The sequence below is a fragment of the Python bivittatus genome, unplaced genomic scaffold (genome assembly GCF_059951505.1).
Source record: "Python bivittatus isolate LINGU-HERP-01145 unplaced genomic scaffold, Pbiv_v1 ctg000840_np1212, whole genome shotgun sequence".
NCBI classification, from domain to species: Eukaryota; Metazoa; Chordata; class Lepidosauria; order Squamata; family Pythonidae; genus Python; species Python bivittatus.
The window spans coordinates 12,603,327-12,629,192 of NW_028277113.1; the positions used below are offsets into that span (position 1 = coordinate 12,603,327).

Here is a 25,866-nt window from a genome sequence, read left to right on the forward strand (position 1 = left end):
AACAAAGTAGATGTTTATTATACTTGAAAGGACATTATGATTTTCCCTTAAATGCACATTTCAATTCCCACAATAAATCTAATTCTTAAGAAACTTTCAGCCCTAACAAATAAAGCAGTAAAGATCTCATATTCATGCTATTTCTAACATAACAGTACAGTCTCTTATACTTTTTCTCTCCTAACAACCATAGTCTCAGATTGCCCAATGTTACTGACTTTAAGATTATGTCATGTAACACTGTAATCTTCAAGCTATATACAGATAGTCCTTGGTTAACAACGGTAATTGGGACCAGAATTTCCATCACTAAGCGATGCAGTTGTAAAGCACAAGGTCACGTGACTCATGGCTTAGTGATGGCAATCCTGGCACCCCCATTGCCATCATTAAGTGAGGATTGTGGGCCATTAGGTGACTTGCAGGCCCAGGTGGCTTGCAAGCAGGCTAGCAGACAGGTAAGGTGCAGCACGAGGTGCAGCCTGAGTGCAGCAGGGCTGGGGGTAGCTGCTCCCGGGCAAGGGAGGGTGCGAGTGACTTAGCAGAGCAACTTGCAACCTTCCCTGCTGGTTTTCCATTGATTTTGCTTGTGGGAAACCAGCAGGGAAGGTTGCAAATGGCAATCATGTGGCTGCAGGATGCTGCAACCGTTGTAAATGTGAGCCAGTTGCCAAGCACCCAGATCGCGATCACATGACTGCTGGGGCGCTGTGATGAATGAAACTTTGAGGACCAGTTGTAAGTACCATTCATTCAACACCGTCGTAACTTCAAACGGTCACTGAACCAATGGTCGTTAAATGGGGACTACCTGTAATCTGAAGTATACTCACTCGATTCAGTAGAACTATCTTACAGCAAATTTTTTTAAGATTGCAAATTCTGTGCTGGCAGAATGCATACAAATTCCCTGAGAGCCTCTCAACAATATTAATTCAGATGAGGAATCTAAAAAAAGATTGTTCATTTTCAACTCAGCCTGAAAACTGAAAACAGATTCCCCTGCAGCTAAATTATACATAATATGTTCCATTTGCTCACCCAGTAAAGAAGAAAAAGTATTATACCATTACTTGCTTTCTTCTGTCACATATAATGCTACAAAATGGTCTCAAAGGAGAGCTTTTCCAAAAATGAGGAAGGGTTCTTTGATTGCAAATTTTTGGACTCTAATTTTATATATAAAACATTTTTTATTTTCACAAAATTGTAGCTCCAGAGAAACAAAACACATATAAAGCAATTTATGAATTAGATACAATCAAGTAGGGCCCAATCCTCGGCAAACAGTATTTTCAAATCTCTAATTTGCTTGTGCCCAAAGTATGCAAGCTTCAACTTACTCATCATTGCTCCAAAGCTTTAATTCAAAGGGTTTTTTTCCTCCGACTCTTATTCAATGTCCAGCTTTTTCAGCTATACATTATTACTGCAAAGACCACTACTTTAACTATCTGATCTTTGTTTTCACTAAAATATCCTTATTCTTTATGATTTTGTCTGTCATAGTCTTCTTCCCTAGGATTAATCACCTCTTTACTTCTCTAGTATACTATTGATATAATTAATTATTCTTTGCCCATGAAAATAAAATTATCTACCATCTTCTCTTCTTCATAATCAACTGAGTTTAAGAATGCTGGTTTATATTAGCTTTGACTTTACTTTCCATTTTTATTTCCTAATGAATTCTTATATATATTCTTTACTTTCAGCTAACAAACTGAAATTGTGTAATCTGCATCTTAAACTGTCTGTATTTCAACCTCCAGTTTTGATTCTAGATGTCACTGCTTCCAATCCTCCATTCTTATATTTATTAAACAAATTGTACTTCTTAAAATTCTCTTGCTCTAATATGCACTTTATGTTAGCTTTCATCCTCTTCTTTGGATATCACATTCTGAAATCCACTTGGATCTTTTCCTTTCAAATTTTGGGAACAGTTTTTCTGCTTTGGTTTTTACAATATGTCTTAAGTTCTATATTGCATGAGAAGTGTACTCAATCTGTTTGTTACCCTGATACTATATTCTGTTTATATACTCTCTACATGAAATTTACCTGGTACATCTACTCTCTTTACTTTTCTAAGTTTAACCTGCACATTTTACACTAATCATTCATCATCTTTTCTACAATCTGCACCTGGATATGTTCTGGATGACTGGAATGCAATTCCTCACCATCTGCTTATTACATAGTTGAATTGATCCTGATGTTGTTCATCCAGTCATCTTTAAGTTTAGAGTCTGTGTTTATACTGTTTGAAGTATGTGCTAGCAATGAAAAAAATAATCTTTGCAAAACTCGATTTATCTGTCTCCTGCAGTATTGTGATTTTCCAACCAAATTTTTCTGTAATTCCAAGTTCCTCTATTTTTCCAACTTTTTGCATTCCTGTCACCCATTAAATAAAGCTCTTGTAATTTACCATAGAATTCTTCAGTGTTTTCCAATATTGTGTCTGTAGTATGAGCATATACTTGTAGAACATTGATATTCACTGGATATATACTGCTGTTCCATCCCTGTCTATGGTCTTATGATCTGAATGCTATACAAATAGTCCTCGACTTACAACCACTTGTTTAATGGCTGTTTGAAGTTACAACAGCACTGGAAAAAGTGACTTATGACCGGTTCTCACACTTACGACCATCACAGCATCCCCGCAGTCATGTGATCAAACTTTGGGCACTTGGCAACCAGCATGTATTACAACAGTTGCAGTGTCCCAGGGTCACATGATCGCCATTTGCAACCTTCCAGGGGGCTTCCAACAAACAAAATCAATGGGGGAAGTTGGACTTGCTTAATGACCGTGTGATTCACTTAACAACCATGGTGATCCACTTAATGACTGCAGCAAAAAAGGTCGTAAAATCGGGCACAACTCACTTAACGACCACATCACAGCAATGGAAGTTCAGGTCCCAATTGAGGTCGTAAGTCGAGGACTACCTGTATGATGTAATCGTCTAGTTTAATTTGACCCATTCCAGCCTATGTTCACTTATCTCTAATACATCTAATGTAGTATATTTCACTGCCACTTTATCAGTTTCAAGTTCTCCTTGGTGTATCCTTTTCATATTCCATGATACAATCACATGTGTCCTTGTAAATCAGAAATTCCTCTTTCAATAGGGACATCATCAGTGACCAGACAGACTTCCTTGCAGCTTTGGTTAAGTTATCTTCTCACCTCTGACATACTCATGAAAGTTTGATGTTCTTCCCAAGTATGACATGTGAATTCTGTCCTCTGTTTCACTATCTGGCATCCAAATGTTCAGCCATATCTATCCAGTTTTCCTGACATCAGCAGAATAGCTCCAAAAACCAAACAAAATGGTATCAAATTTGGTCTATTGGGAGAAACTGACAAATGAAAGATTGAACATGAAAATGGGCTGGATCTGGCCAGAGGCCATGGAGGAAAACATTTCAGAAATAAAAACCCTCAATGCATCCCTGTGGGAGAGGAAGTTGACAGTGGCTCAGATGTTGGCTATTGTTCCATCTCTCCCTCCTGGTCACATGACACAGAGCAGAGTGAATGCAGCTAACCTAGTGCGCACATATATAACCCAGGAGGAGAACACAGAAGAAAATACAGATCCTCCTATGTCCACTGATGGTAAAGCAGCTGGAAAAAAAGTTAGATGATTTGCTTACTTTCCCTATTTTGATAATATTTATTTCTGGATAGACATCTTTGGATTTCAACATATAATTCCAAATTTATCTATGGAATGTATATGTTCAATTCATTAGATTTTAGGATACTGACAATATTAGGAATACAAAGTTCTCTTACACCATCTTAGATTTGATACACTTAGACAGTATATTCGTCACTGTCCAGCAGTAGTTTTCTAGAGTTTCAGTCCTATCTGAAGACCCTGGGATTGAATTATTCTCTATAATTTACCTATGGTCCTTCTACTGAAAATTATTTTGAGTATATGAAACAGGCAATTGTTTATTTCTCTTTTTAATTATTGGAGCTCTGTCTACCTAAATTCACCTGCTAATTACTCAAGTTTTTTAATGTTTTAAAAATGTCCATATAAGGGGAAAAACATCCCCATCCAAATTTGACTAGCATAAAGAATATTACCTCATTTGCACATAATGCATAGCTTTTGTTATTGTTATTATTAGTCTGCCGCTCAACTCCCAGTGATTCTGGGTGACTTATAAATTGTTTAAAACATTAAAAACAATAAAACAACAAAAGACCAAAATGAAGAGTAAAAATGGCAAGAAGGACAAAACTGGATAGGAACAATAAAAATAACCCACACAATCTGAAGGGGACTTCAGTCAACCTCACCAAAGGCCTGGGCAAAGAGCCAGGTCTTCAAGTAGGGTCCCCCAGTAGGACTTTCAAATCTCAGGGGAAACCTCATTGCAGGGGCAGGCACTGCTACAGAGAAGGCATGCTTTTGGGATCTGGATAGATGGCATTGTTTAACTGAAGAAACTTGGAGCATGCCACCCCTGCCAGACTGGATCAGCCAGGCAAATACTACGCAAGACAGGTCTCAAGTAATCAGGACTTATGCCATGTAGAGCTGTAATGACCAGCACTTTGAATCGCACCCAGAGTGCAACTTGTGAAACTGAGGTGGTACATGGGCATACCAAGGCAAGCCCATCACTGCCTGCACTGCTGCATTCTGGACCATCTGAAGTCTCCAGGTGGTCTTCATGGGTAGCCCCATGTACAGTGCATTGCAGTAGTCAAGCTGTGAAGTGACTAGGGCATGAGTGACTGTCTGAAGCCCCCCCCCCCAATTTAGGAAAGGGTACAACTGGCACACAAGAGCTGTGAGTCCAGGAAGACCCCCAAATTGCACATTCCCATTGAATGGGAAAGTGCCACCCCATCCAAGATCAGAGATAGAATATCCCCACATCTGGGCGGCCCAAACATCACTTGGTCTCGGTAGGTTTGAGTTGGAGATGGGTCCTCCTCATCCAAACACACGCAGCCTCCAGGCACTGGGATAAAATCTTGACAGCCTCATTTGGCTGGCCTGGGGTTGAAAGATATAACTGAGTTACATGAGTGTACCAAACCCCAAACCAGCAAATGACTTCACTCAGTGGTTTCATGTAGCTGTTGAAAAGGAGGGGAGAGAGAATAGTGCCGTGTAGCACCCCACATACTGAGCATATGAATATAATTTATTTTAATCTTAACTAATCACTGAAAGACTGCAGCCCACAGCTTAATTTCAAAGACTTTAATGCTGGTCTAAGACCATAATAAGATTTGATTTGATTCAAAGACTTTTGTAAGCAATTAGTTCTGCCTTTTAACAAGAGCTATCTGTCCTTTGCTTGAGAGCACACTGGACAGAGGAAGGGAAAAGAAAAGCTTTGCAGAAAGGACAGCAAGGAAGACCTTGATAGATAAAAGTTCCTTATCCTTGATTGAAAGGAAAACCAATCTTTTATCACTCTAATTATAACAAATGTAAAATTAACAAATGGGTTAAAGAGTGTTAAACAACCCAATAAAATGATTTTGAGTAATGAAGCAACAACTGTAATCAATCAGAAATATTAAACTTGCAAACTATATAATAAAATCTGTAATACAAACTGAAAGATTTATGAAAAGCAGATAAGTACATGATTATGTATGGAAATATTATATTGACAATTGCAGAAATCTATACAGTTCTTCTGAAACACTTGCATTCAATATTTCATTAGATTACAAGTTGATATTTCCTATTACTCCACAATTACCATTTGTAAACCAAATGTTAAATGATATTTTATTGATACAAACTCTTAATTCAAGATTCTCATAAACTATTCTTTCATCTCAAGATGTGTAGCAGCACCACATATGATATTTACATGTAACAACCATTTTGATATGCAAAATAAGCCTGATCTTACAGTGTTTATTCTCTATAGTGTTTTTACTTACATTGACTACCAGGAGGCAGTATGCAACTGTTTCATCCTGTTTGGGACTCCTTAGGCATACATCCCCACAGTTCTTTGTATGGGGTTCAAACCTTCTAAGGGGAATTGAACTCACTGGCCATTGCATATTAGGCAACTATGTACAGTGCATTAGTTTTAGGACTGTCCAGGCCCTGGTGTTCAGCAGTGTTGCATTAATGAATATACTGTATAGAGTCAGTCTTTAGAATGGTGTATATAGTCCTCCTCTTTTTTTCTTAAGCTCTCAGGCCAGATATTCCTTGTGGAATTTGAACCCCATGGAAAGATCTGTGGCTATATATGCCTAATGAGACCCAAACATACATTGTTCCAAAAGCAATGGCTGAAATTGAGTTGCTAACTGAGGAATGTGGCTTTGTCCACTATATGGTCCCCTCATCTGAGAGTCAGCTATATCCAGGGGAGTCAAAAATGTCAAGATGATGGTCATGGCCTTGAACAAACAAAAGAGGTAAAAGATTTGACTGCACAAGTGTGACCACCTTCTTGACTTTTTTGATCATCCCACAGATGCCTTTGGCTGCAGCTCCTTCTCAGATCATGTGCCCAGCAAACAAGTGAATACACACATTCTCACCTAAAAATGACACAATTCCATATAACCAACTAGACAAATTTTCCACAAATTTATCAGATCAACTTCACAATTCATCAACTCTCTCACTAAACACCCCTGTTCCTATTTGTTCTTCTGATTGCTGACTCTGGCTGTAAGCACCCAGCTTTCTGTGTTCTTTCTAAAGATACTGGTTTAGGGTGCTGTGTGAATTGTGGTTTATTAAATTAAATAAATAAACACAAATATGTGCCATACTGGACATATGGGCAACTGCTTGTACCTGATCTTACAATGTGATCTGAAGCTTTTTAGCAGTAAAGGTTCATAGAGTAGTGGAGTTCAATTGTTTTATGTGAATTTTTTGTACTGGTACTTTTATACACTAGCATAAAAGTTCAGGAATTCGGTAGTAGTCTATAATCCTCAATGTTCTCTCATACAATAAATTTGCTTTGCTCAAGAAAACCATGCCTAAAATCTGAGTGTTAGATGCTTCTTAAACCACATAGATCTTTCTCTAAAAGTTATACTTAAAGCATGGTGTGTTTTTTTAAAAAAAGATGTAGTATATCTTTTTTTTTTCTGTATTCAATGTGTACACTTATCATTACTTTTAGCCTTGGAAATGTTCGTTCGCTTAGATGGATTGCAGGTGCCACATTCCAAATGAGTATGGAACTCATTACAGTAGTTCAATCTCCAATGCACTGGCTCAATTTCAAGCATTTCAATATTATGAAACTACTATTGTCCCTACAGAAAAAACTTTCAATTAGCTCTGTCAGTGAAAGTAGATATTTAAGATCAGTGGTTTTATGCCTCTTGGTGCTTAGATTCCAGATATTTTCTAGGGGATTATAAAGTGCTTTTTAAAACATTACTACAATTAGAAAGACAGATGAGTGAAATAGTTACTTATAAAAGGAAACTTCTGTGAGAGCACCACTGAACTGAACTACTATACTTAATCCATATAGCCCTGGATCAACTTCAGAACTGAAAGCCAATTGATATGCTACATGTAAATACACACTGTGGTAATCTGACTTTCCCATTAATTGGGAAAGGCATTTCAAGAAGACGTTATTTCAGTATGCAGCTGATTGTTTCAGAATACGAAGAATTAAAGAGACAGAATTCATACAGGATTGTGTTGTATTTAAAGACCTTCTTTAAAGACCTTCTTATGCATGTAGGCTGTTGTTTAGAGACAACCTCTTTTTCCTTTGGCAGGGAAATAAGAACGAACTAAAGACTGTATTATTTTTCCTTTTCCTTGTTAAAAGTTAATAAATATGTTGAAACCAGTTTGTTCACTGTGATTTGGAACACATAACCTACAATTACTTATTTTTCTAAAACATCTGTAGTCTTTTTGCCATAATTATGCCCTGAACTGTTTGCTTAAAATGACCTTGAAAAGATTACAATATTACTTTTTTTTTTAGAAGATAATGCTAAATCAGAGCAATACAACAATAGTTGTCACTGTACTACAAAGAGCCATACAAACTTAATATCCTTGAAAATGCACTATTCTTACTAGAGATTTCACCCTTTTATGTCAGATACGTGCTTTATTACAGTCAAATGCCAGGAATATGAAATACTAGTTAGATCCTACATCTTGACTTCTAAAGGAGTCAATTAGAAATTCAAAGAATCAAAAGCCCATGATTTGTTTTATCCCAGAATAGTTAATCATTTAAACATTTAGGTCATTTGTACCGATTTATACAATATACTGCAGAAAGCAATCAACCGATATGTAGGTGAAACACTCCAACATTCTCTGCATTGGTATAATAATGAAATATTAAGATTAAAAATAGCTGAGAATGAAAATTAGTTAATCCATAATATTAGTTCATCTTCACTGACTCATTAGTATGGTAATATTCTAAATAGCTACTCTAGTCTGATCTATTGGACATTCCCACAGTGATTTGAAATAATAATTGTAATGCAAGACACTTAGAGGGTATAAGGTTGGAAAATGCTGCCATAGATTAATGTGCTATTAATTCTCTCACTTTTGTTGAGCTGTTATGTACATTATTTCCAGAAGGAATTAGCACTGGAGATTTTCTTTTCCCTGCTGCATAACATCCTGGACAATCCTAAGCTTTCTTGCAGATAGTATTCTCCAAGATCAAATTCCTATAGGTATGTCACCAATGAAATAATTCTCTATAGGGATGTGCAAAATGATTCAAGTACGAACTGTTCTGAGCATGGAACCGTTTCTATAGTAAACAAAACATGGGCTTTAGATGCTTTAGTTCAAGTATGAACCAAAATGCAGCAGTTTCAGATCAAAACTGCTTTGAGCGTTCAGTTTTAGGAAAAAGATCAAGCTCAATTCTGCCCCCACCTCATCCAAATAACCCAGCCGCTCCCCTTTTCAGACCCAGATTTGCACCAACCTGTCATCTGATATCACCACAACGGACCCTGTCTTTCACCACATGTATTTTGAAATGGAGGGGTTGTGTGTTAATGGTTGGGTGACTGTCATATAACTAATGGTCTCAGGAAAGCCACAGAGTGTGAATGGGCAAGAATACTGTATACGGTAGACAGATTGGAGCTTTATGGACAATTTGGAAGTATGATAGGTGAGTATCCTGAGTGACTGTGCATAATGCCTCCTGGTCCAGGAAAGTCTGCAACTGGTGCACACACTTATGCAAAGGATCTCCTGGCTATGGTTTCTACCTGTTCAAGCAGGAGCTATGAGTTCCAAGGAACTCCCAAATCAGGAGCCATTCCATCCAAGGGAATATGACCCCATTCAGAACTAAAGATGGTATATCTCCGGTCAGAAGGTATCTGTATTCACAGCTGCTCTGTCTTGCTAGGATTCAGTCTAAGCCTCTTCCTCCTCATCCAGACCCTAACAGCCTCTGGGCACCAAATCAGGTACCTCAACTGTATGACCTGTCCAGCCAGTGAAGAAGTACAACTGGGTATTATCTGCATACTGAACATACATGAACAGCTTCATGTAGATATTAAATAGTAACAGTGGAAAGGAACTAACCCTGTAGTACCCCCTTAACATAGTAACTTTTTCTCTTCACCCACCATCACAGACTGGAACCTGTTGCTTAGGAAGGGGGAGAACTAATGATACACGGTGACTCCTATTCCAAATCTTTGTAGCTAGACCAGAAGGTTACCATGGTTGACATGACTGAAGGCTGCCAACAAGTCAAGCAAGACCAGGACAATAACTTTTCCATCCTAGTTTTGCCAAAGATCATCAGAATTCCGTGCCACACTGCTGAATGTGGCAAGTGAACATCCTGAAGACTAAGTTCCTCCTATAGCAATTACTTGTATTTACTTGTTTTTGCTGGCTTTTGCTGCATCCACAAAATTTTTCATAAGCTGCACATCTTTGAAACTATGCCAAAGATGTGGCAGTGGGAGAATCCAGGTTGAAGTCAAGAAAAATGTTGTTCAAGGAAAGGCAGGACTAGCAAATCTGAGCTACAAAAAATCTGAACTTTAAGAAGGCAGCACATTTTGCAGCCCAAGAGGTTCATTCTGAACTCCCAATATTGCTACACTAGAAACTGTTGAGTTTTGCTTCAACAAAACACTGAAAGGGCAAATGATCTGAGTTTTGTTTTGTCAAGCTGCAGCCAATTTAACTGAACTTTTGAGATGCAATAAATTGTTTCAAGCTTAAAACAAAACAGATACACAGTCTGTAGCCCTCAAATTCATATCCATCAGGAAACTCTGCCTACTGTTGTCTTGGCTGAACAATATTATTAAAAGAATACATCACAGTATATTTTTAATATATGTTTACACCCTTATACATAAATGATGTATATAAAATTATGGACATTCAAATATATACCTAATGATTGCATAGGAACCATGCAATATCTACCCCATAACTTGCAGAAGAGCTTAGATACATATTACATGGCTGCATAGGAACCGGTTCAGATACAGGTAGTCTCCAGGTTAAGAACACCTGGATTACAGATGACCCATAGTTAAGAATGGAGCCTACTATAGCAAAATTCAAGTTAAATACATAGTGGTTTGAGTTAATTACATGATACTAATTATACAGTATTATACAATAATACTGTTCTGGGTTACATACAAATTCGACTTAAGGATAGACCTTAGGAACTGAACTCATTCTTAAACTGGAGACTATCTGTATATATTCTGTGACTACAAAGTATATGCTGGCTGCAATCTGTATATCAATACTGATTCCTATGCAGACATGCATCTTTGATATATGTCTTATTTAAATGATTGAGGTGACAAGCCTATATATGCCTGGGCCAGCATAACCCAAGTTTATGAAACTTCAAGCACTTATAATTATGCACCACATGACCAGTCCATAGTCCAGTAACAGTGTTGTAAATATATACAGTATATACTGTGCACGGATGGAACAAAGACAGGAAGTCACTTGATGCTTCACATTTAGTACAGTACTCCCACCAGCAACATAGTCCTAACAAAACACTTCTCTAAATAATGTTGTTATTGTTGAAGCTTTATTTCCTTGTTTCCCAGTAAGATGCATTTTATTTATTTGACTGCATGCTGTACAGGAAGTGGGATTACTGTGTGCTGTTTGTATTGATATCTATTTGCATGGTGCACTGTGCACAGAGTGAAGGGTACATCATCCTAAAGTGGACATATACAGCTGTTCACAGTAGGTAGGACAATGGGCCGAGAGTCAGGCTCTGAGTGACTTATCTACTTAGAAGCACTGCTGAAGATCAAAAAATCAAGTGTGTACTGCAAATAAATAATAGAGATAATTTTTGAACCTGGATGTATTTGTAGATCCATCACAACACAGCAGCAAAAAGCTGGTGGGGAGAAAAAGGACACTTTGAAGTAAAGAACGAGCATGTTCCTGCATCTCAACTTCCTAGTTATTATTCCTATTGCTTCAACAGAATTAAGCTGGTCCAGGGTAACAATATCACCAGATATACTTACTTACTGCATAAAAAAATCAGCTGTTTTAAAACCAGGATGTTCCCAAAATGTGGACTGAAGGGATTTACATTATACCTATTATGCAACTGTTTCATTCACACACACACATACCATGGCTTTGAGCATAGTTCTGAAACTGATCCTAAACAAATAACACCCTCAATATCTGCCAGTGTTTCAGCATGGTGAAATACTAACACTTGAGTGGAGTCCAAGAGGACCTGAATTCTACAATTCCTTACTCTAAAATGCATATTTAATCTGCAACTTTTTCTAGCAGGCAATGGCATTCTAAACAGTGAAAATCTCAAAGGATCTCACATTAAAACTTTGGAATATGCAGAAGCAGCACTGTTTCTGCCTGTCTTATTTATCAATACAAACTAAGAAATCCCCAGTCGTTCCTCTTAGTTGCTTTTAAGCCAGCTCTTAAAAACACCCTTCTAGGATCCTGTAGCCGGTACCAAGAGCGAACATTCGAGCTTCTTCCCATCTCCATTTACTCCGCGGTATTATGGAAAATTAAAAGGACAGCACCCTGCCTTACCTCCAGGCATTTTTGCAAAGGGAAACATTTATTTGCAGGCAGAACTGAAATCCAGCATCTTGAAACCAAGACAGCTGGCGGTGATGGGTATTGCAGTCCAATATATTTGGAGGGCACCAATTCGGAGAAATCGGTTGACGTACAACGCGCAGAATCGTAACATAGAAAAAGCAACGGCGTTTAGCCGGCTGGTGTGGAAGGGCGAGAAAAACAGCCCCATCTGGTTTCTCTCCTCCAGGGAGGAAGACAAAAAGACTCGGTCGGGCACGGCCTCTTCTGGACGGCCCAACTCACCCGCCTGCGGCCCTTCCCTCTCCCCTTTGGGGAGCCTTCCGCCCCCAGGCAGCCGCGCTCACCTGATCCCACAGAGAGGGCTGCAAGACCGCAGCGGGTTTGGCCTCAGGAACTTGAGGACAGCAGCCAGGAACATGCCCTCGGAAAGCCAGGCAAAGAGAAAGAGCTTCCGCCCCCGACCACTCGCGGCGAGAAAGCCGAGCCGCGGCGGGCGGATCCAAAGGGGGAAAAGGCCCGCGAGAGGCGTCCCCCCGCCCCCGCCTGAGGGAGGAGCTGGGGAGAGGAGGGCGGGACTTCCGAGGAGGCTGGCCGTGGAGGGACTCCGGATTACGCGGGACAATCTGTGGGGCGTGGAGCGCTCTCTTGAGGGGAGACGGAGCAGAGCGGGGGATGGGAACGGCGGCGCGGAGTCTAGGGACGGTGGGGCGTGGCGGGACGAAATAAGCGCATCTGTATGTAAATCTGGCCTGGTGACGTGGTTCACTTCGTCCTAAACGTTCCGCGTTTATTCTGTCAATTCGAATGTCCTGACTTCGCCTACTGGTCCTGTTCGCGCGTTAACATTCTGCCCGCCACGCTAGTCCTGAGCGCAGCGCTCTTTAGAAATGCGGAGTCCTTGGTGCTCCCTGAGCTTGCTTGCTTGCTTACAGACCTTTCATTACCCAACTAGACAACGTCATCAGTACTAGTTGGGTAATGAGACATCTGGAAACAAACAGCCAAGTTCAGCGAGAACCAAAGGCTCTGCAGTTCAACCCTGAGCTGCAGGTATTCTCTTCTGTTGGATCTTTAGAAATCTTGATGAGTTGTGCGGCTTTGCAGTCCGCATCAGGGTGGGCCACTCATGGGGTCTCGACAGGCGAGAGTGAAGACAAACACGCAGGTTTTCCTCGAGGTGAGTGAGCCCAGAGCGTGTTCTGAACTACTCTTTTATTGGGTATTACAAGTCAGGAAGCAGGTTGTGGGGGCAGGTTGTGGGGGCATATAGCCTTTTATAGTCATGCAACAGCTTTAAGCAACACTATTGGTTTATTCTATGTTTCCTGTATAGCCTGTCATGGTTATACGTTTCCCTACTTGCTTACGTGGCATCAGGTATTTCTCAAGCAGTGATCGCCTTATCGTGCTTTTAGGTGCTTTTATTATCTGGTGCCTTCCCTCATCCTAGGTTTCTGGTTCGTGTGTCGGCCACTGGCCTGGCCACACTGCAGAAGCCTGAATCAAGTTTCTGATAAGCAAGCATTTTATTCCAACATCTCCTCCGTTTTTGTTTTAAAAGTAAAACTGGTGGATTCCAACTCTTCATCAGAGTCTAATATGCGGAGGGATGCTTTTTCCATATTTTCTCCAGACCGTATTGGTTGGTAATGGTGGCGTTCCAGTACCATATTTTCCAAGGCACCTATTTTAGTTTCCACAAATTTTGTTAGGCGAGATAAAATGCAGGGGCCAAATGTACATGCAAGGAGTAGCAATATCAGTGGTCCTGCTATGGTACCTATCAGGGTGGTCAACCATGGGGAAAAGTTGAACCAGGATTGAGACCATCCTTGCTGACCCTCCCTCTCCTTTTTACGTTTATCCAGGCCCTCCCTGAGTTTGGTCATGGAGTCCTGCACTATGCCAGAGTGATCTGCATAGAAGCAACATTCTTCTCTTAAAGCCACACATAACCCCCCCTCTTTTAGAAAAAGTAAATCAAGGCCTCTTCTGTTCTGCAAGACCACTTCTGAGAGGGAGGTTAGGGATTTTTGTAAGTGAGAGATCGAAGTTTCTATTCTCTCTAAGTCTTCATCGATGGTTGCCCTAAGGTGGTGATATTGGACATACTGATTTGCAAAGGATGCTATCCCAGTTCCTGCTCCTGTTAGGCCAAGTCCTACCAAGAGAGCTACTGTGAGGGTGGAAATGGGTTCACGCTTGTGTCTTATGAGTTCTGACCCTGAGTAAGTGTTGTAAACTTCTTCTTCTGTGTGGTAGTATATGCGTGGCATGACCTGGACAAGGATGCAAAAACCTTTGGTGCTTATTACATGACCATGGGCACAGGCCGTGAGGCCTGTAGAGCAAGCCCACCATCCATCTGTGGGTGGTATGTAAAAGAGTGTTGTATCAACCTCACTATGTGTTGTGTTGCAGTATTGTTTATACTGTGTGGGAACCTGTCCAAGGCAGGTTCCCTTGCCTGAGATTGACTGCAATGTTTGTGAGCCATGTTTCCATCTGCATGCCTTGTCATTCGAGGAAGTGTTGTATGGAGAAACAAGCCCTACAGCCTCATAATATGGGGGTCGAACATCGTAGCAAAACCAGCAGGCTGTAGTAAGGTTGGGATTGGTGTCATTGACCATGTGATAGGTGGCTGTGACGATGTCCCAAAGGGGGTTCCCAGGGCGGCTCCGTGAAGGGGAAAAAGAATAACCGATGGAAGTAGGCGAACTTTTCCCGGGAGTGGGGGTGGGTTGTGGGGGTGGCTCCCTGCGGTTGGCTGGTATTGTCTTGGGGCCCACCGGTACCGGGGGTTCTATGGGGGTTTGTGTTAGGCGTATAGTAAAAATATTCCCTGGCTCCCCGGTTTTATCATGAACTCGGCCTCCCAAGTGACCCCTGACTGCCACCCCGTGTGTCGTTTTCCCTCAGCGGTGAAAGAGATTTTAACCGGATTACAATTAACATATGTTCCAAATTGGTTTTGCTCACATCGTACGTTCTCACCAGTCCGTCTGAGTGTAATAAGATCACCTCTGAAAGGGGGGTTCCATGTTATTTCTCCCGTGGAGACGCAGCTCCAGTCCGCACAAAAGTAATCGTTTTCCCCACCACACTTCTTCCGGTATGTTGTTGCCCTGACATGGCCGGGGCAGACATAAAGGGGCCATCTCTTGATCCATCTGTGGCTAACCATACCCGGTCTGTTGGGAGAAGTGGTGGTGTCCATCATCACTCCAAAGTCAAAGTACAGGTCAGGAAACCAGGACCCCGGCACCGCCATAGATGAAGTGGAGTTCAGGATGTCTGCGTGTGCGTCCAATACCGCCCACGTTAGGTTCTGGGGTTGATGGGGATTGTGCTGCGCATAGTTAGGTGCGCAGAGGGCAACGCTCAGTAGCTGAAGGGCAACCGGGAACCACAGTATTCTTCCCAATTGAGGCAGATGTGACATTTTGATTGAGGCCCTTCCCTTGGTCTACCTTCTGTTGTCCCTGCTGTCCTCTTCCTCGGCCGTACGTTGAGGGTCAGCTTCCGGAGTGACACCAGTAAGGCCTCTTATGTGGGGAGGAGGAGGGGCGTCTTGGGCGTCCGGCGAAAGCGGGAGATGACAAGGACGGACGCAGCGACCAGGGACCCACAGAACCTTATCGGGAAGCTGAATGGCCGCGTAACCTCGACCCCAGGTGATGAGTTGTGCAGGCCCTCTCCAGGCGGGGTCTGGCAGGCAACGATAGTAGACAAGTGGTCGTTGGTGGTCAGCGGCAGGTTGTGAGGCAAAGTGACGACAAGCAGCAGAAGTGGCAGGTAGTCCGGTCAAGTTGAGAAAGTTAAGAGTATAGAGGCAAAGGTTGAGAATGTCTTGCACCGCTGGGAGGCTAGGGGCCCTTTCCCCTTGGTTTCTATATATCTGTCAAGAGCATGTTTTAAGGTCTGATTTGCTCTTTCAATTATGGCTTGACCTTTGCTGTTGTATGGTATGCCGAATTTGTGTGTGATTCCCCATTTCTGGCAAAAGGCGGCAAAAGCACTGCCTGTATAGCCAGGCCCATTGTCTGTTTTAAGTTCTTTTGGGCGTCCCAGCGTTGCAAAGGTTCGAATACAATGATTAATAATGTGTTTAGAGGCTTCGCCCCTTTGAGGGGTGGCCATGATGAACCCCGAGTAAGTGTCAATGGAAACGTGTAAGTACTTCCATGGGGAAAAAGAAGCATATTGGGTAACATCCATTTGCCAAATTTGGTTGCACTCTGTCCCCCTGGGGTTAACCCCCATGGGCACAGAGTGCGCTTGTTTGCTACAGGTGGGGCATTGCTGTAAAATTGCAGTGGCCTCTGTAGCAGAAATTTTGAACTGCTTAATGAGCGCCTTTTTATTCTGGTGGAAATAGGAATGACTTTCCCACGGAGTGGGTGAGGAAAAGGCAAAAATGAGTGGGGAGGAGGATGCAGCCGCGGCCGCAGCGTCGGCCACGCTATTTCCTTCCTGGAGGATACCAGGGAACGGTTGGTGGCTACGAATGTGTGCAACATGGAAAAAATGAGTCCTTTTAGAAATGAGGTGTTGTAAGGACAGAAACAAAGATAGAAGAGTTGGTTCGATAGAGGGGGATAAATAGGCTTGATAAATGGAGGAAATAATTTGGGAAACATAAAAACTGTCGAGAATAAGGTTAAAAGATTGATGAGGAAAGGCCTCAAAAGCAAGGATGGAAGCATAAAGCTCTGCCCGTTGGGCGGAGGATTGTGGAGGGGTGGTTTTGTGTGCCATTGGCCGTCAATCTGCCAAGCGCAGGCGCCAGATTTTTGCTGCCGTCGGCGAAGACAGTGACTGCATCATGAATGGGGAAAGGAGACATAGGAGTTTGCCAAATAAAGGGAGTGGTTCTGAGAAGTTGTACCCGAGGGTCTGGTGGTGGATGGCAAGAGACAGTGCCAGGCCAGTCAGCGAGGGCAAACTGAAGGTGGTCGCTGACCGCTAGCAGTGACTCCCATGTGGAGAGAGAGCAAGGAACATAAATGACAGAGGGTTCAACACCAGCTAGGGCCTTAGACCGCAGCCGACCTTTGGTAATAAGGGAAGCAAATTGAGCGGGTTTAGTAGTAAGCGTTGCACGAGGCGTGTGAGACAGGTGGATCCATTCAAGGATTAGCAATGAAGGTGTCACCTGAACCACCGCACCTGTTGGCAGTGTCAGCGTGTTCAGTAGGAGCAAAGAGAAAGGCAAGTTGTCTTTCATGCGATCCACCCATTTGGTACGTAGGGCCTGATTAATTAATTTTACAGCGTCCAATTGTTCCTTTTGCAAAGGGATGACATCTGCAGGTTGCTTTCCTTTAGTTAGTGCCGTGAATAAGGGAGAAAGTTGAATGGTGGAAAGACCTATATAGGGGCGGATCCAGTTGATGGATCCCAAATATTGCTGTAATTGTAGCAAGGTAGGCGCAGGTGGCAATTGAATGTTCGGCAAACAGGGGTTAGCGTGTGATTCAAGCACCTTGTGTCCCAAATAATGAAAAGGTGATGAAAGTTGTACTTTGTCTGGTGCAATATGTAATCCTCCTTGTTGCAATATGTGTTGTAGGTGAGGCAATGTTTTTAAGACAGTACCTTTGGGTCCTGGTGCAGCAACCAGAATGTCATCCATATAATGATAAACTAAAAATGACGAATATTTATCCCTATAGGGTTGTAAAACCTGCGATACAAAGTATTGACACATGGTGGGGCTGTTCAGCATTCCCTGTGGCAAAACTTTCCATTGATAGCGAGAAGTTGGTTGAGAATTATTGAGCGCAGGTACAGTAAAGGCAAAGATATGTTTATCTTTAGGATGCAAGGGTATAGAGAAAAGCAATCTTTAAGATCAATGATCATCATATCGTAACTTTGAGGAATCAAATTTGGATTTGGGAGGCCACATTGCAGCGCCCCCATTGGTTTGATAATTGCATTCACCGCCCTAAGGTCATGAAGAAATCTCCATTTACCGGATTTCTTTTTAATTACAAAGACTGGAGTGTTATAAGGGCTTAAAGAGGGCTCAAGGTGCCCATTGTCCAATTGTTCATTGACCAATTGTTTTAATACAGTGAGTTTTTCCACTGTGAGCGGCCATTGATCTATCCAGACTGGAGTTTGAGATTGCAATTCCAGCCGCAAAACAGCTGAAACAGCCATTATTGCAAAATAAGCTTGGTTTGGAATTGGGACATCAAATCTCGTCCCCACAAGTTAGTATGTAAAGGTAAAACTACAGGCTTAATGAAAGCGGTAACAGGGCTTGTGGCTGACGTGACTGAGATCCAATTGCAGCTGATCTGAGCCGTCTGGATCCCTCCTACCCCTCTGACGGATGGGGCAGGGTCAGTAGGCCAATCGGCAGGCCATTCAGCTGAGCAGATGACCGAGACGTCGGCACCGGTATCTAGAAGACCGGAAAAAGAACGTCCATTGAGTTTAAACTTGGCTACTGGCCTTTTGGAGTTGACGTTTTGCTCTATAGTCATACAGTCAGAAAAAGTCTCAAGGGGGATCATTGTCGCCACCACATCTCCCTGTTTAATGGTTACCGGAGAATTAACCATAATTGCCAAGGCGAAATCAGAAAAGGAGTCAGCACTGCGCAAAAAGGGGGCAGCTATGACTCCTTGAGCGGTAAGGTCCAAGTTAGGGAAAACAAGCACCGGCATTTCGGGGGCAATGTCAAAGGCAAGCGAGGCGATATAAAAAGATGATAAACATGAGCGGGTAAAGAATAGGTCACGGTCTCGTCCGCAGTCATCTCTACAGAGTGAGGGGACGGGTCCTCATTGGGTAATTCAGCCTTGGGGGTGGGGCTGGCTGCATGCCCCACAATCAGTTTCCCGAATTCTGCTGACTTTGATTAAAGGACCTGCATTGGTTGGCCCAATGAAATCCTTTTTTGCATTTTGGACAAACGGTCTTAGGCTTGACTGCCTGTTGGGAGAAACTGCGATGTGTGCCCCCTCCTGGTGCCCTGCACTGAGATTTGAAATGACCAGGTTTCCCGCAATTGAAGCAATTTCCGGCAGGGCGTGACACAGGAAGTGCGTCTTGTGGCGTGAGGGAGGAAGAAGAAGGCGGAAGCAAGGTTGTGGTAATGGCGGAGGCCAGCGCAGCCATTTTGTGGCTGGTGGTTCCGACAATACGACATGCTTGGAGAAAATCAGCCAGGGTGATGCCAGGTTTGTTAGCTATGGGCTGGAGCACCTTTTGACAGTCCGAATTAGCATTTTCATAAGCCAATTTCATACACAGTTCACCTCTAGCATCTACGTTGTCAATTTGGCGTTCTAATGCAACTTGAAGGCGACTAATAAAGGAAGAATAGTCTTCTGTAGGCGATTGAATTATTTTAGAAAAGGTTTGCAAAGGTTTGCCCTGATTGTCATCAACCTTTCGTAAGGCTGCTAAGGCACAATTTTTAATAATAGGAAAAGCAGCTCTATCGGAGTTTTGCTGTTGTGCAATAGTGCTGACGGTGCCAGTCCCCAGGACATCGTCAGCAGTAACATTTTGAGGGAGTCCAGCATTTATGGCAACGGCAGCCTGTTTGCCGTACTCCGAATTCCAAATTACATATTGAGCAGGGGTTAAAATCATGCCAAAAAGCGACTGCCAATCTGCAAGCAGCATTTCCACAGCAGCAGTAGAAAGCGAAGTAAGCAAGCCCATAACATAACGCGACTGCAGGCCATAATCTCTAACAGCACTTTTAATCTCTTTGATTTGTTTGTAATCTATGTGCGTATGCACCGGCTGGCCGGGAGCGCCCGCAGCAGCTCCGGCGGGCACCACCCAGGTCACCGGAAACATTGCACACGCTTCAAGATCCTCAGCAGAGAGTTGACCTGACTGCTGAGCAGTCTGCATAGCTCTGATTATGTGACCCCCCCTTTGAGGTTTTATAGTAAGGGGGGGACTTGGAGCCATGGGAGCCGTGGGACCATTGGCTGGATCAAGGCACCCAGAACCTGCTGACATGGGAAGTAAAGTGGCCGGAGAATTTTTAACAGAATCATACGGGGGTGGTATGGGTTCTGCCGGCATTTGGTTTTCGAATTTATGGTGAATCATTAAGCATTCCATGACCACACGCCATGAGGTCAGAATTTGGACCGGGGCCCTAGGGGCCGCGTGGAAGTATTCCCCCAATTTTGTCCATGTGGATATTTTCAGTGACCCTTTTTCAGGGTATGATGGACATTGTTGCCAAATGTAAGACAAAAGGCCAATTAATTCTTTGTTTTTCAAACGGGGAGGGTTTTGCCTCCGTTTGAAGAAATTTTAGAGGAAGATTCGGTTAATTCCCTCAATTCCTTCAGATGCGCTGTCTGTTGTTGAGAGAATTTTCCGCCCATACTTACGAATATCCAGCCGTGTTTCAGACGGGACGAGTGCACAGCTCCCCTCGAGCGAATAAGTAAGGACGGTCCGAGACGCACCTCGTGAAGTCACGCGATCACGTCGGGGTCACCACAATGCGGCTTTGCAGTCCGCATCAGGGTGGGCCACTCATGGGGTCTCGACAGGCGAGAGTGAAGACAAACACGCAGGTTTTCCTCGAGGTGAGTGAGCCCAGAGCGTGTTCTGAACTACTCTTTTATTGGGTATTACAAGTCAGGAAGCAGGTTGTGGGGGCAGGTTGTGGGGGCATATAGCCTTTTATAGTCATGCAACAGCTTTAAGCAACACTATTGGTTTATTCTATGTTTCCTGTATAGCCTGTCATGGTTATACGTTTCCCTACTTGCTTACGTGGCATCAGGTATTTCTCAAGCAGTGATCGCCTTATCGTGCTTTTAGGTGCTTTTATTATCTGGTGCCTTCCCTCATCCTAGGTTTCTGGTTCGTGTGTCGGCCACTGGCCTGGCCACACTGCAGAAGCCTGAATCAAGTTTCTGATAAGCAAGCATTTTATTCCAACAAGTTGCATGCCCCACAAGGTCTATCCCACCGAACGCCGTGGAGCAGCTGTCCCTAACTTGGTGATCTCCAGCTGTATTCGGGTGCAGTTCTGATAATCACCTGCCCACGCAGTCTGGAGATTAAGAGGGCAAAGGTCAGCATTTGGAGAAGGCACCAGCTGCGGAAACACTGCTGTGACATTTACTCCTGTAAAAGTATACATAGAGTTGTGGTATGATGATGCATATATTTTATTTTTATATATATATATATATATATATATATATATATATATACACACACACACATACACACACACACATCATATATTCTCTTGCATATCTTCTCTGAAGAAAGTTCAGTTGAGTTCAAAGGGAGGTGGTGATTTTGGTAGCATGTACTGTATATTGGCAAGATAGGAGTGGGAATCTATTATGATTCTGTGCATTTGGAAAGTTGCACGGGAAAAGGGCTTTAGGTGTGAACCATCATTAGATGGGTAAATGAGATGTGGAAGACTGTTGTAGATTTTACAATCTTAAGGACTTGGGTGGCCACATAAATAAATACATCAAGTAAAATGGCTGTCAGTATTAGCCAGTTTGGTGTAGTGGTTAAGAAACTGGGAGACTACGAGTTCTGGTCCTGCCTTAGGCGCAAAACCAATGGGGTGACCTTGGGCCAGTCGCTTTCTCTCAGCCCTAGGAAGCAGGCAGGGGCAAACCACTTCTGAAAAACCTTACCAAGAAAACTGCAAGGACTTGTCCAGGCAGGTACCAGGAGTCAAGACTGACTTGGAAGCACACACACGCAAACACATTAACTGATTAAGAATATTTATTTAATACTGCTATTGTTATTTTGAGTTTTGGCCCAGCAGTGTCTGCAGCAAACTGTAATGAAACCAAATTGATGACACCTGTGTGGGGTATGTAAGATGCAGCATTCACATGATGGTGTCATTATTTACCTGCCCCCTCTCCCATCCGTCCCATGAATGCTCATATTTTGGTTTTGCTAGCATTTTATGGAAAAAATGGACTAGAATCTCTTCCTTTTGGTATAAGCAACCAATAGAATTTAATGTGGAATGATAGAAATAGATCACCATTTAAAATCTTGTTTTGCATATTATGGGATACTTAAAGGAGCTGTATTGGTAATGTCTGCATACAGGTTTACCCATGTTTAATTCAACCATGATTTACTGAATAAACCAACTATCTAGGTTTACATAACATTGAGAAACTAAGGACATTGATAGATTTGATACAATATGCTAAGATAGAAAGATTTTAGCTTCTTTATGGAGCAACATGTTAAGAAAACTAAAAAAATAGGTGGGAACTGACTTTAGCTCCAGAGCACATTAATGTCTTTGGTGAATGGTTTCCATTCCAACCCATTAGAAAAAGTAAAGTGCTATTTTCAAGGTCATAGCTTTTTCAAAAGGATTCCAATTTTAATCATGACAAGACTAGCCACAGCTGAGGGGATTTCTGTGTTTCTTTGGCTGTCCAGCTCTCAAACTCTTTGGCTATCCAAGTTCCAAACTGTGAAGGTCAGAACCAGCATTTTGAATTGAATTGTTCTATTCTCATAGTACATCTAAGTAGGTCAATGGGTTTACAGTATGTGTTGTGGAATACCAAAAAGTGTTCTCTTGACCCAACCAAGTAACCTCCAGGAGGTTAAATGTAATGCCAAACCTATTTGATTAAACTGACTCCACATAGTAAGTGGTGATATGGGATCACCTAAACTCAGTTTTGCAAAACTAGTTTTCAGAGAAAAAGAGCCAGAAAGAAACACCAACTGAAAAACCAAACAATTCAATTATAGAACTCACTTCTAAGATCTGATAGCACTGGATACATCTTCCAACATCAATTGGCTGTAGTAACTAAGCCTCACTGCTGCTTGTCTGGAAGAGGCAACTGATATCATGAAACTTTGTCAATACTCTAGCTGCAGGAGCTCATAAAATTCTAAGCATTTGGCAGAGAAAATGGGGGGGGGTCTGAATTGCCAGAATGGTGGGTTTTGAGCATCAGTATGATTGTGTGTTGCGAGAACATGCAGTAAGGAGATTTTACTACATTTGTAGTTAAATGGGTTAAGCCTATGGTGGGAACAGGGGCATTCAGTACAAGCATCACTCGAATGCTACATAGGAATGGAAAAGACACCTAGGTGAACAATGTGTGATCTTCTTATAGAATGCATCTCTTCTATGATGTGAATTAGTGACTCATCCCAGTATAACTTGCTTAAGCGAAACAGAGCATTACCTATGTGAGCTAGGACATGGGAATTTGCAGCAACCATCAGTTTCATTAGAATGATAAGCTTCATCTTGACATCATGAAGCAAGTATAAAGTGGATTGAATTTGCATTGCAATGCACCTTCTGTCATTTGCCACTTGCCCCCCACCCCCCACAAATAGCCATGTCTAAGGGAATAATATTTAGCTCTCATCATCAGCTATATGTGGGTGGTGAGCAGGTTGCTTCCAGTTGTCTGGAAAGTGAAATAAGAGGATTCCCTCTCCAGTGGCAGGTTGGAGAAGGAAGCTTGTGAGGAGAGAGGAGTGTGGGCTTGATAATGTTTTATCTTATCAAACAATCCATACACCTAATTATTTCTTCTTAGCCTTACCCCTCTTCTTCCTATAGAGTTAACACATTTCAAAAAGGAGCATTACTTTATTCCCAATGAAATTAGACTCTCTAGTACAGTGTTGTCCAAACTTGGCCACTTTAAGATGAGTGGACTTCAACTCCCAGAATTCCCCAGCCAGCCATGGGGGCTGGGGAATTCTGGGAGTTGAAATCCACTCATCTTAAAGTGGCCAAGTTTGGACAACACTGCTCTAGTATAAAGACAATTTATGAGTTCATATATGTGTTTTTGTACTGCAGAAATGTGTGATGTCAATGTTGTCATCCATCACTGGAAATGTTCAAATAGTGAATTGATGTTCTTATTAAAAAAATCAGGAATGACCTTATTAAATACTGTATAGAGAGGTGAAAACCTATATAACTAGAAAAAAAGTAGCACTTTAAACAGGTTAAAAGCTATGTATAATTTATTTTGAGTTGTCAACATCTAGTATTTCATACATAACATTTTGCAAACCTTTTTTGAATATTTTTATTTCATTCATATCCTATTTTTCTGCCTGTAGTAGATTGCTCATAAAACAGAGTAATATTTCTTATGCTCAGGAAGTAGAACATTAGCTTATTAAGGCTATAATCCTAAATAAAATTTGCAGCGAGTAAGCCCCATTGAGCATGGTGGCAGTGTGGAACTGCTGTCTTTATAACTTTCTATGATCCATCTGGTAATATCTTCCTGCATTTACCATCATTTTCTTCCATCTTTTCTCAAACTGCAAATAATCTACCTTATTTTGTGATAAAGACTGGATGCTGAAATCGTGGATAATTTTGAATGCTGTTTTTTTAAATTGTCCAAGACATTTATTTGTCTGTCTGTTACATTCATGCCTTGCTGCAATCAAACTACTCTTGGCAGAGAGAATAGTTTAAAACATCCAAACTTCTATGGTAGAAACAAAATGTAACAATAAAATAACTTTTTAAAAAAACCCTCAGAAAATTAAAATAGAGATGCAGAAAATCTCTGTTTTCAGGCTCTTTCTGAATGTAATCAGGGAGGGACCAGCCTGATTTCCACAGGGAGGCTGTTCTACAGAAGTGGTGCTTCTACTGAGAATCAATGTTTCCTGACCACAGCTCCCTTTACCTTCTGGAAGTGAAGCACTAGGAGCAGTTTCTCCCTAGATGATCTAATAGGTAAGGCTGCCTCTGGTTGGAACAAGAAGTCCTGTAGGCACCCGAATGCCAACCCAGTACTTTAAATTATACCTGGAAGTGCAGATCTGAGAAGAAGACTCCAGTTAGCCCACACGTTGCTGCATTTTGAAGTAACTGCAGCTTCCAAATAGTCTTTAAAGGCATAGTAGTAGTCCAGCTGGGTGATAATAAGGGCATGAGACAGCAAGGTCCTTTTGCACCAAATAAAGCCACAACTGGTGCACATATCAAAGCCGGGCAAAGACCCCTCTAGCCATAGCTTCCACCTGCTCCACAAGCAGGAGCTGTAAATCTAGAAGGACCCCAAAGTCATGAACCTGCTTCTTCAGAGGTAGTGCCTGCTACCAATCCCAAATCCCATAAGACAATCCAGTAAGGCATGTCACTTGTATCAAAAGCCTCTATTTATTTATTGACAGTCCAAGACCAAGTCACAGAATTTAAAAAATACCGCGCTGTGATGGAAGGCATGAGCGGAGAGGATTCTGGAAGGGAGCTTCAAGGTTACAGGGAGGGGGAGTGACATTCCAAGCATCTCCTCAGCCCCCAGCTGGACTGTGTGAAAATAAGGAGGAAGAGACTGGCCCCTCCCTAAGGGCTTGATGGTTATAGTTGCTCTTGTTGGGGAATTAGAGTTAGTCTGGCGAGATTTGGTCTATTAGGTGCAAGCTAATAAAGAAGCTGAGCTGATTTCCGGACTCTCTCGTGTGATTCACGAGAATCATGTGCACCATTAATACATGTATAGGTAACTACATATAGTATCTGCATATGTAAAAGGAAGAAACCCTATAAAGTTAACATTTCATGGAAGGGAGAGCCAGTTTGGTCTAGCGGTTAAGGCACTGGGCTAGAAAGCAGGAGACTGTGAGTTCTAGTCCTGCTTTAGACATGAAAGCCGGCTGGGTGATTTGGGGCCAGTCACTCTCCTTCAGCCCAGCTCACCTCATAGGGTTGTGGGGAAAATAGGAGGAGGAAGGAGTA

The 25,866-nt window shown here is 42.2% G+C and overlaps 1 protein-coding gene across 3 annotated transcripts in view; it reads right to left on the reverse strand.

The window, feature by feature from the left end:
• The window catches only part of ECI2 (enoyl-CoA delta isomerase 2), a 70,222-nt gene extending 57,575 nt beyond the window's left edge, over positions 1–12,647 (reverse strand). For 2 of the 3 annotated variants that reach the window (XR_015794088.1, XM_088130963.1), the window contains exon 1: positions 12,458–12,647. Coding sequence is in view for 2 of the 3 variants with exons in the window: in XM_088130963.1 (XP_087987089.1) it covers positions 12,458–12,531 (74 nt within the window). In the remaining variant the exon portion in view is untranslated. The remainder of the gene's footprint in view (positions 1–12,457) is intronic. The other variant, XM_088130962.1, reaches the window with a different exon arrangement.
• Between the last annotated feature and the right edge of the window lie 13,219 nt (positions 12,648–25,866).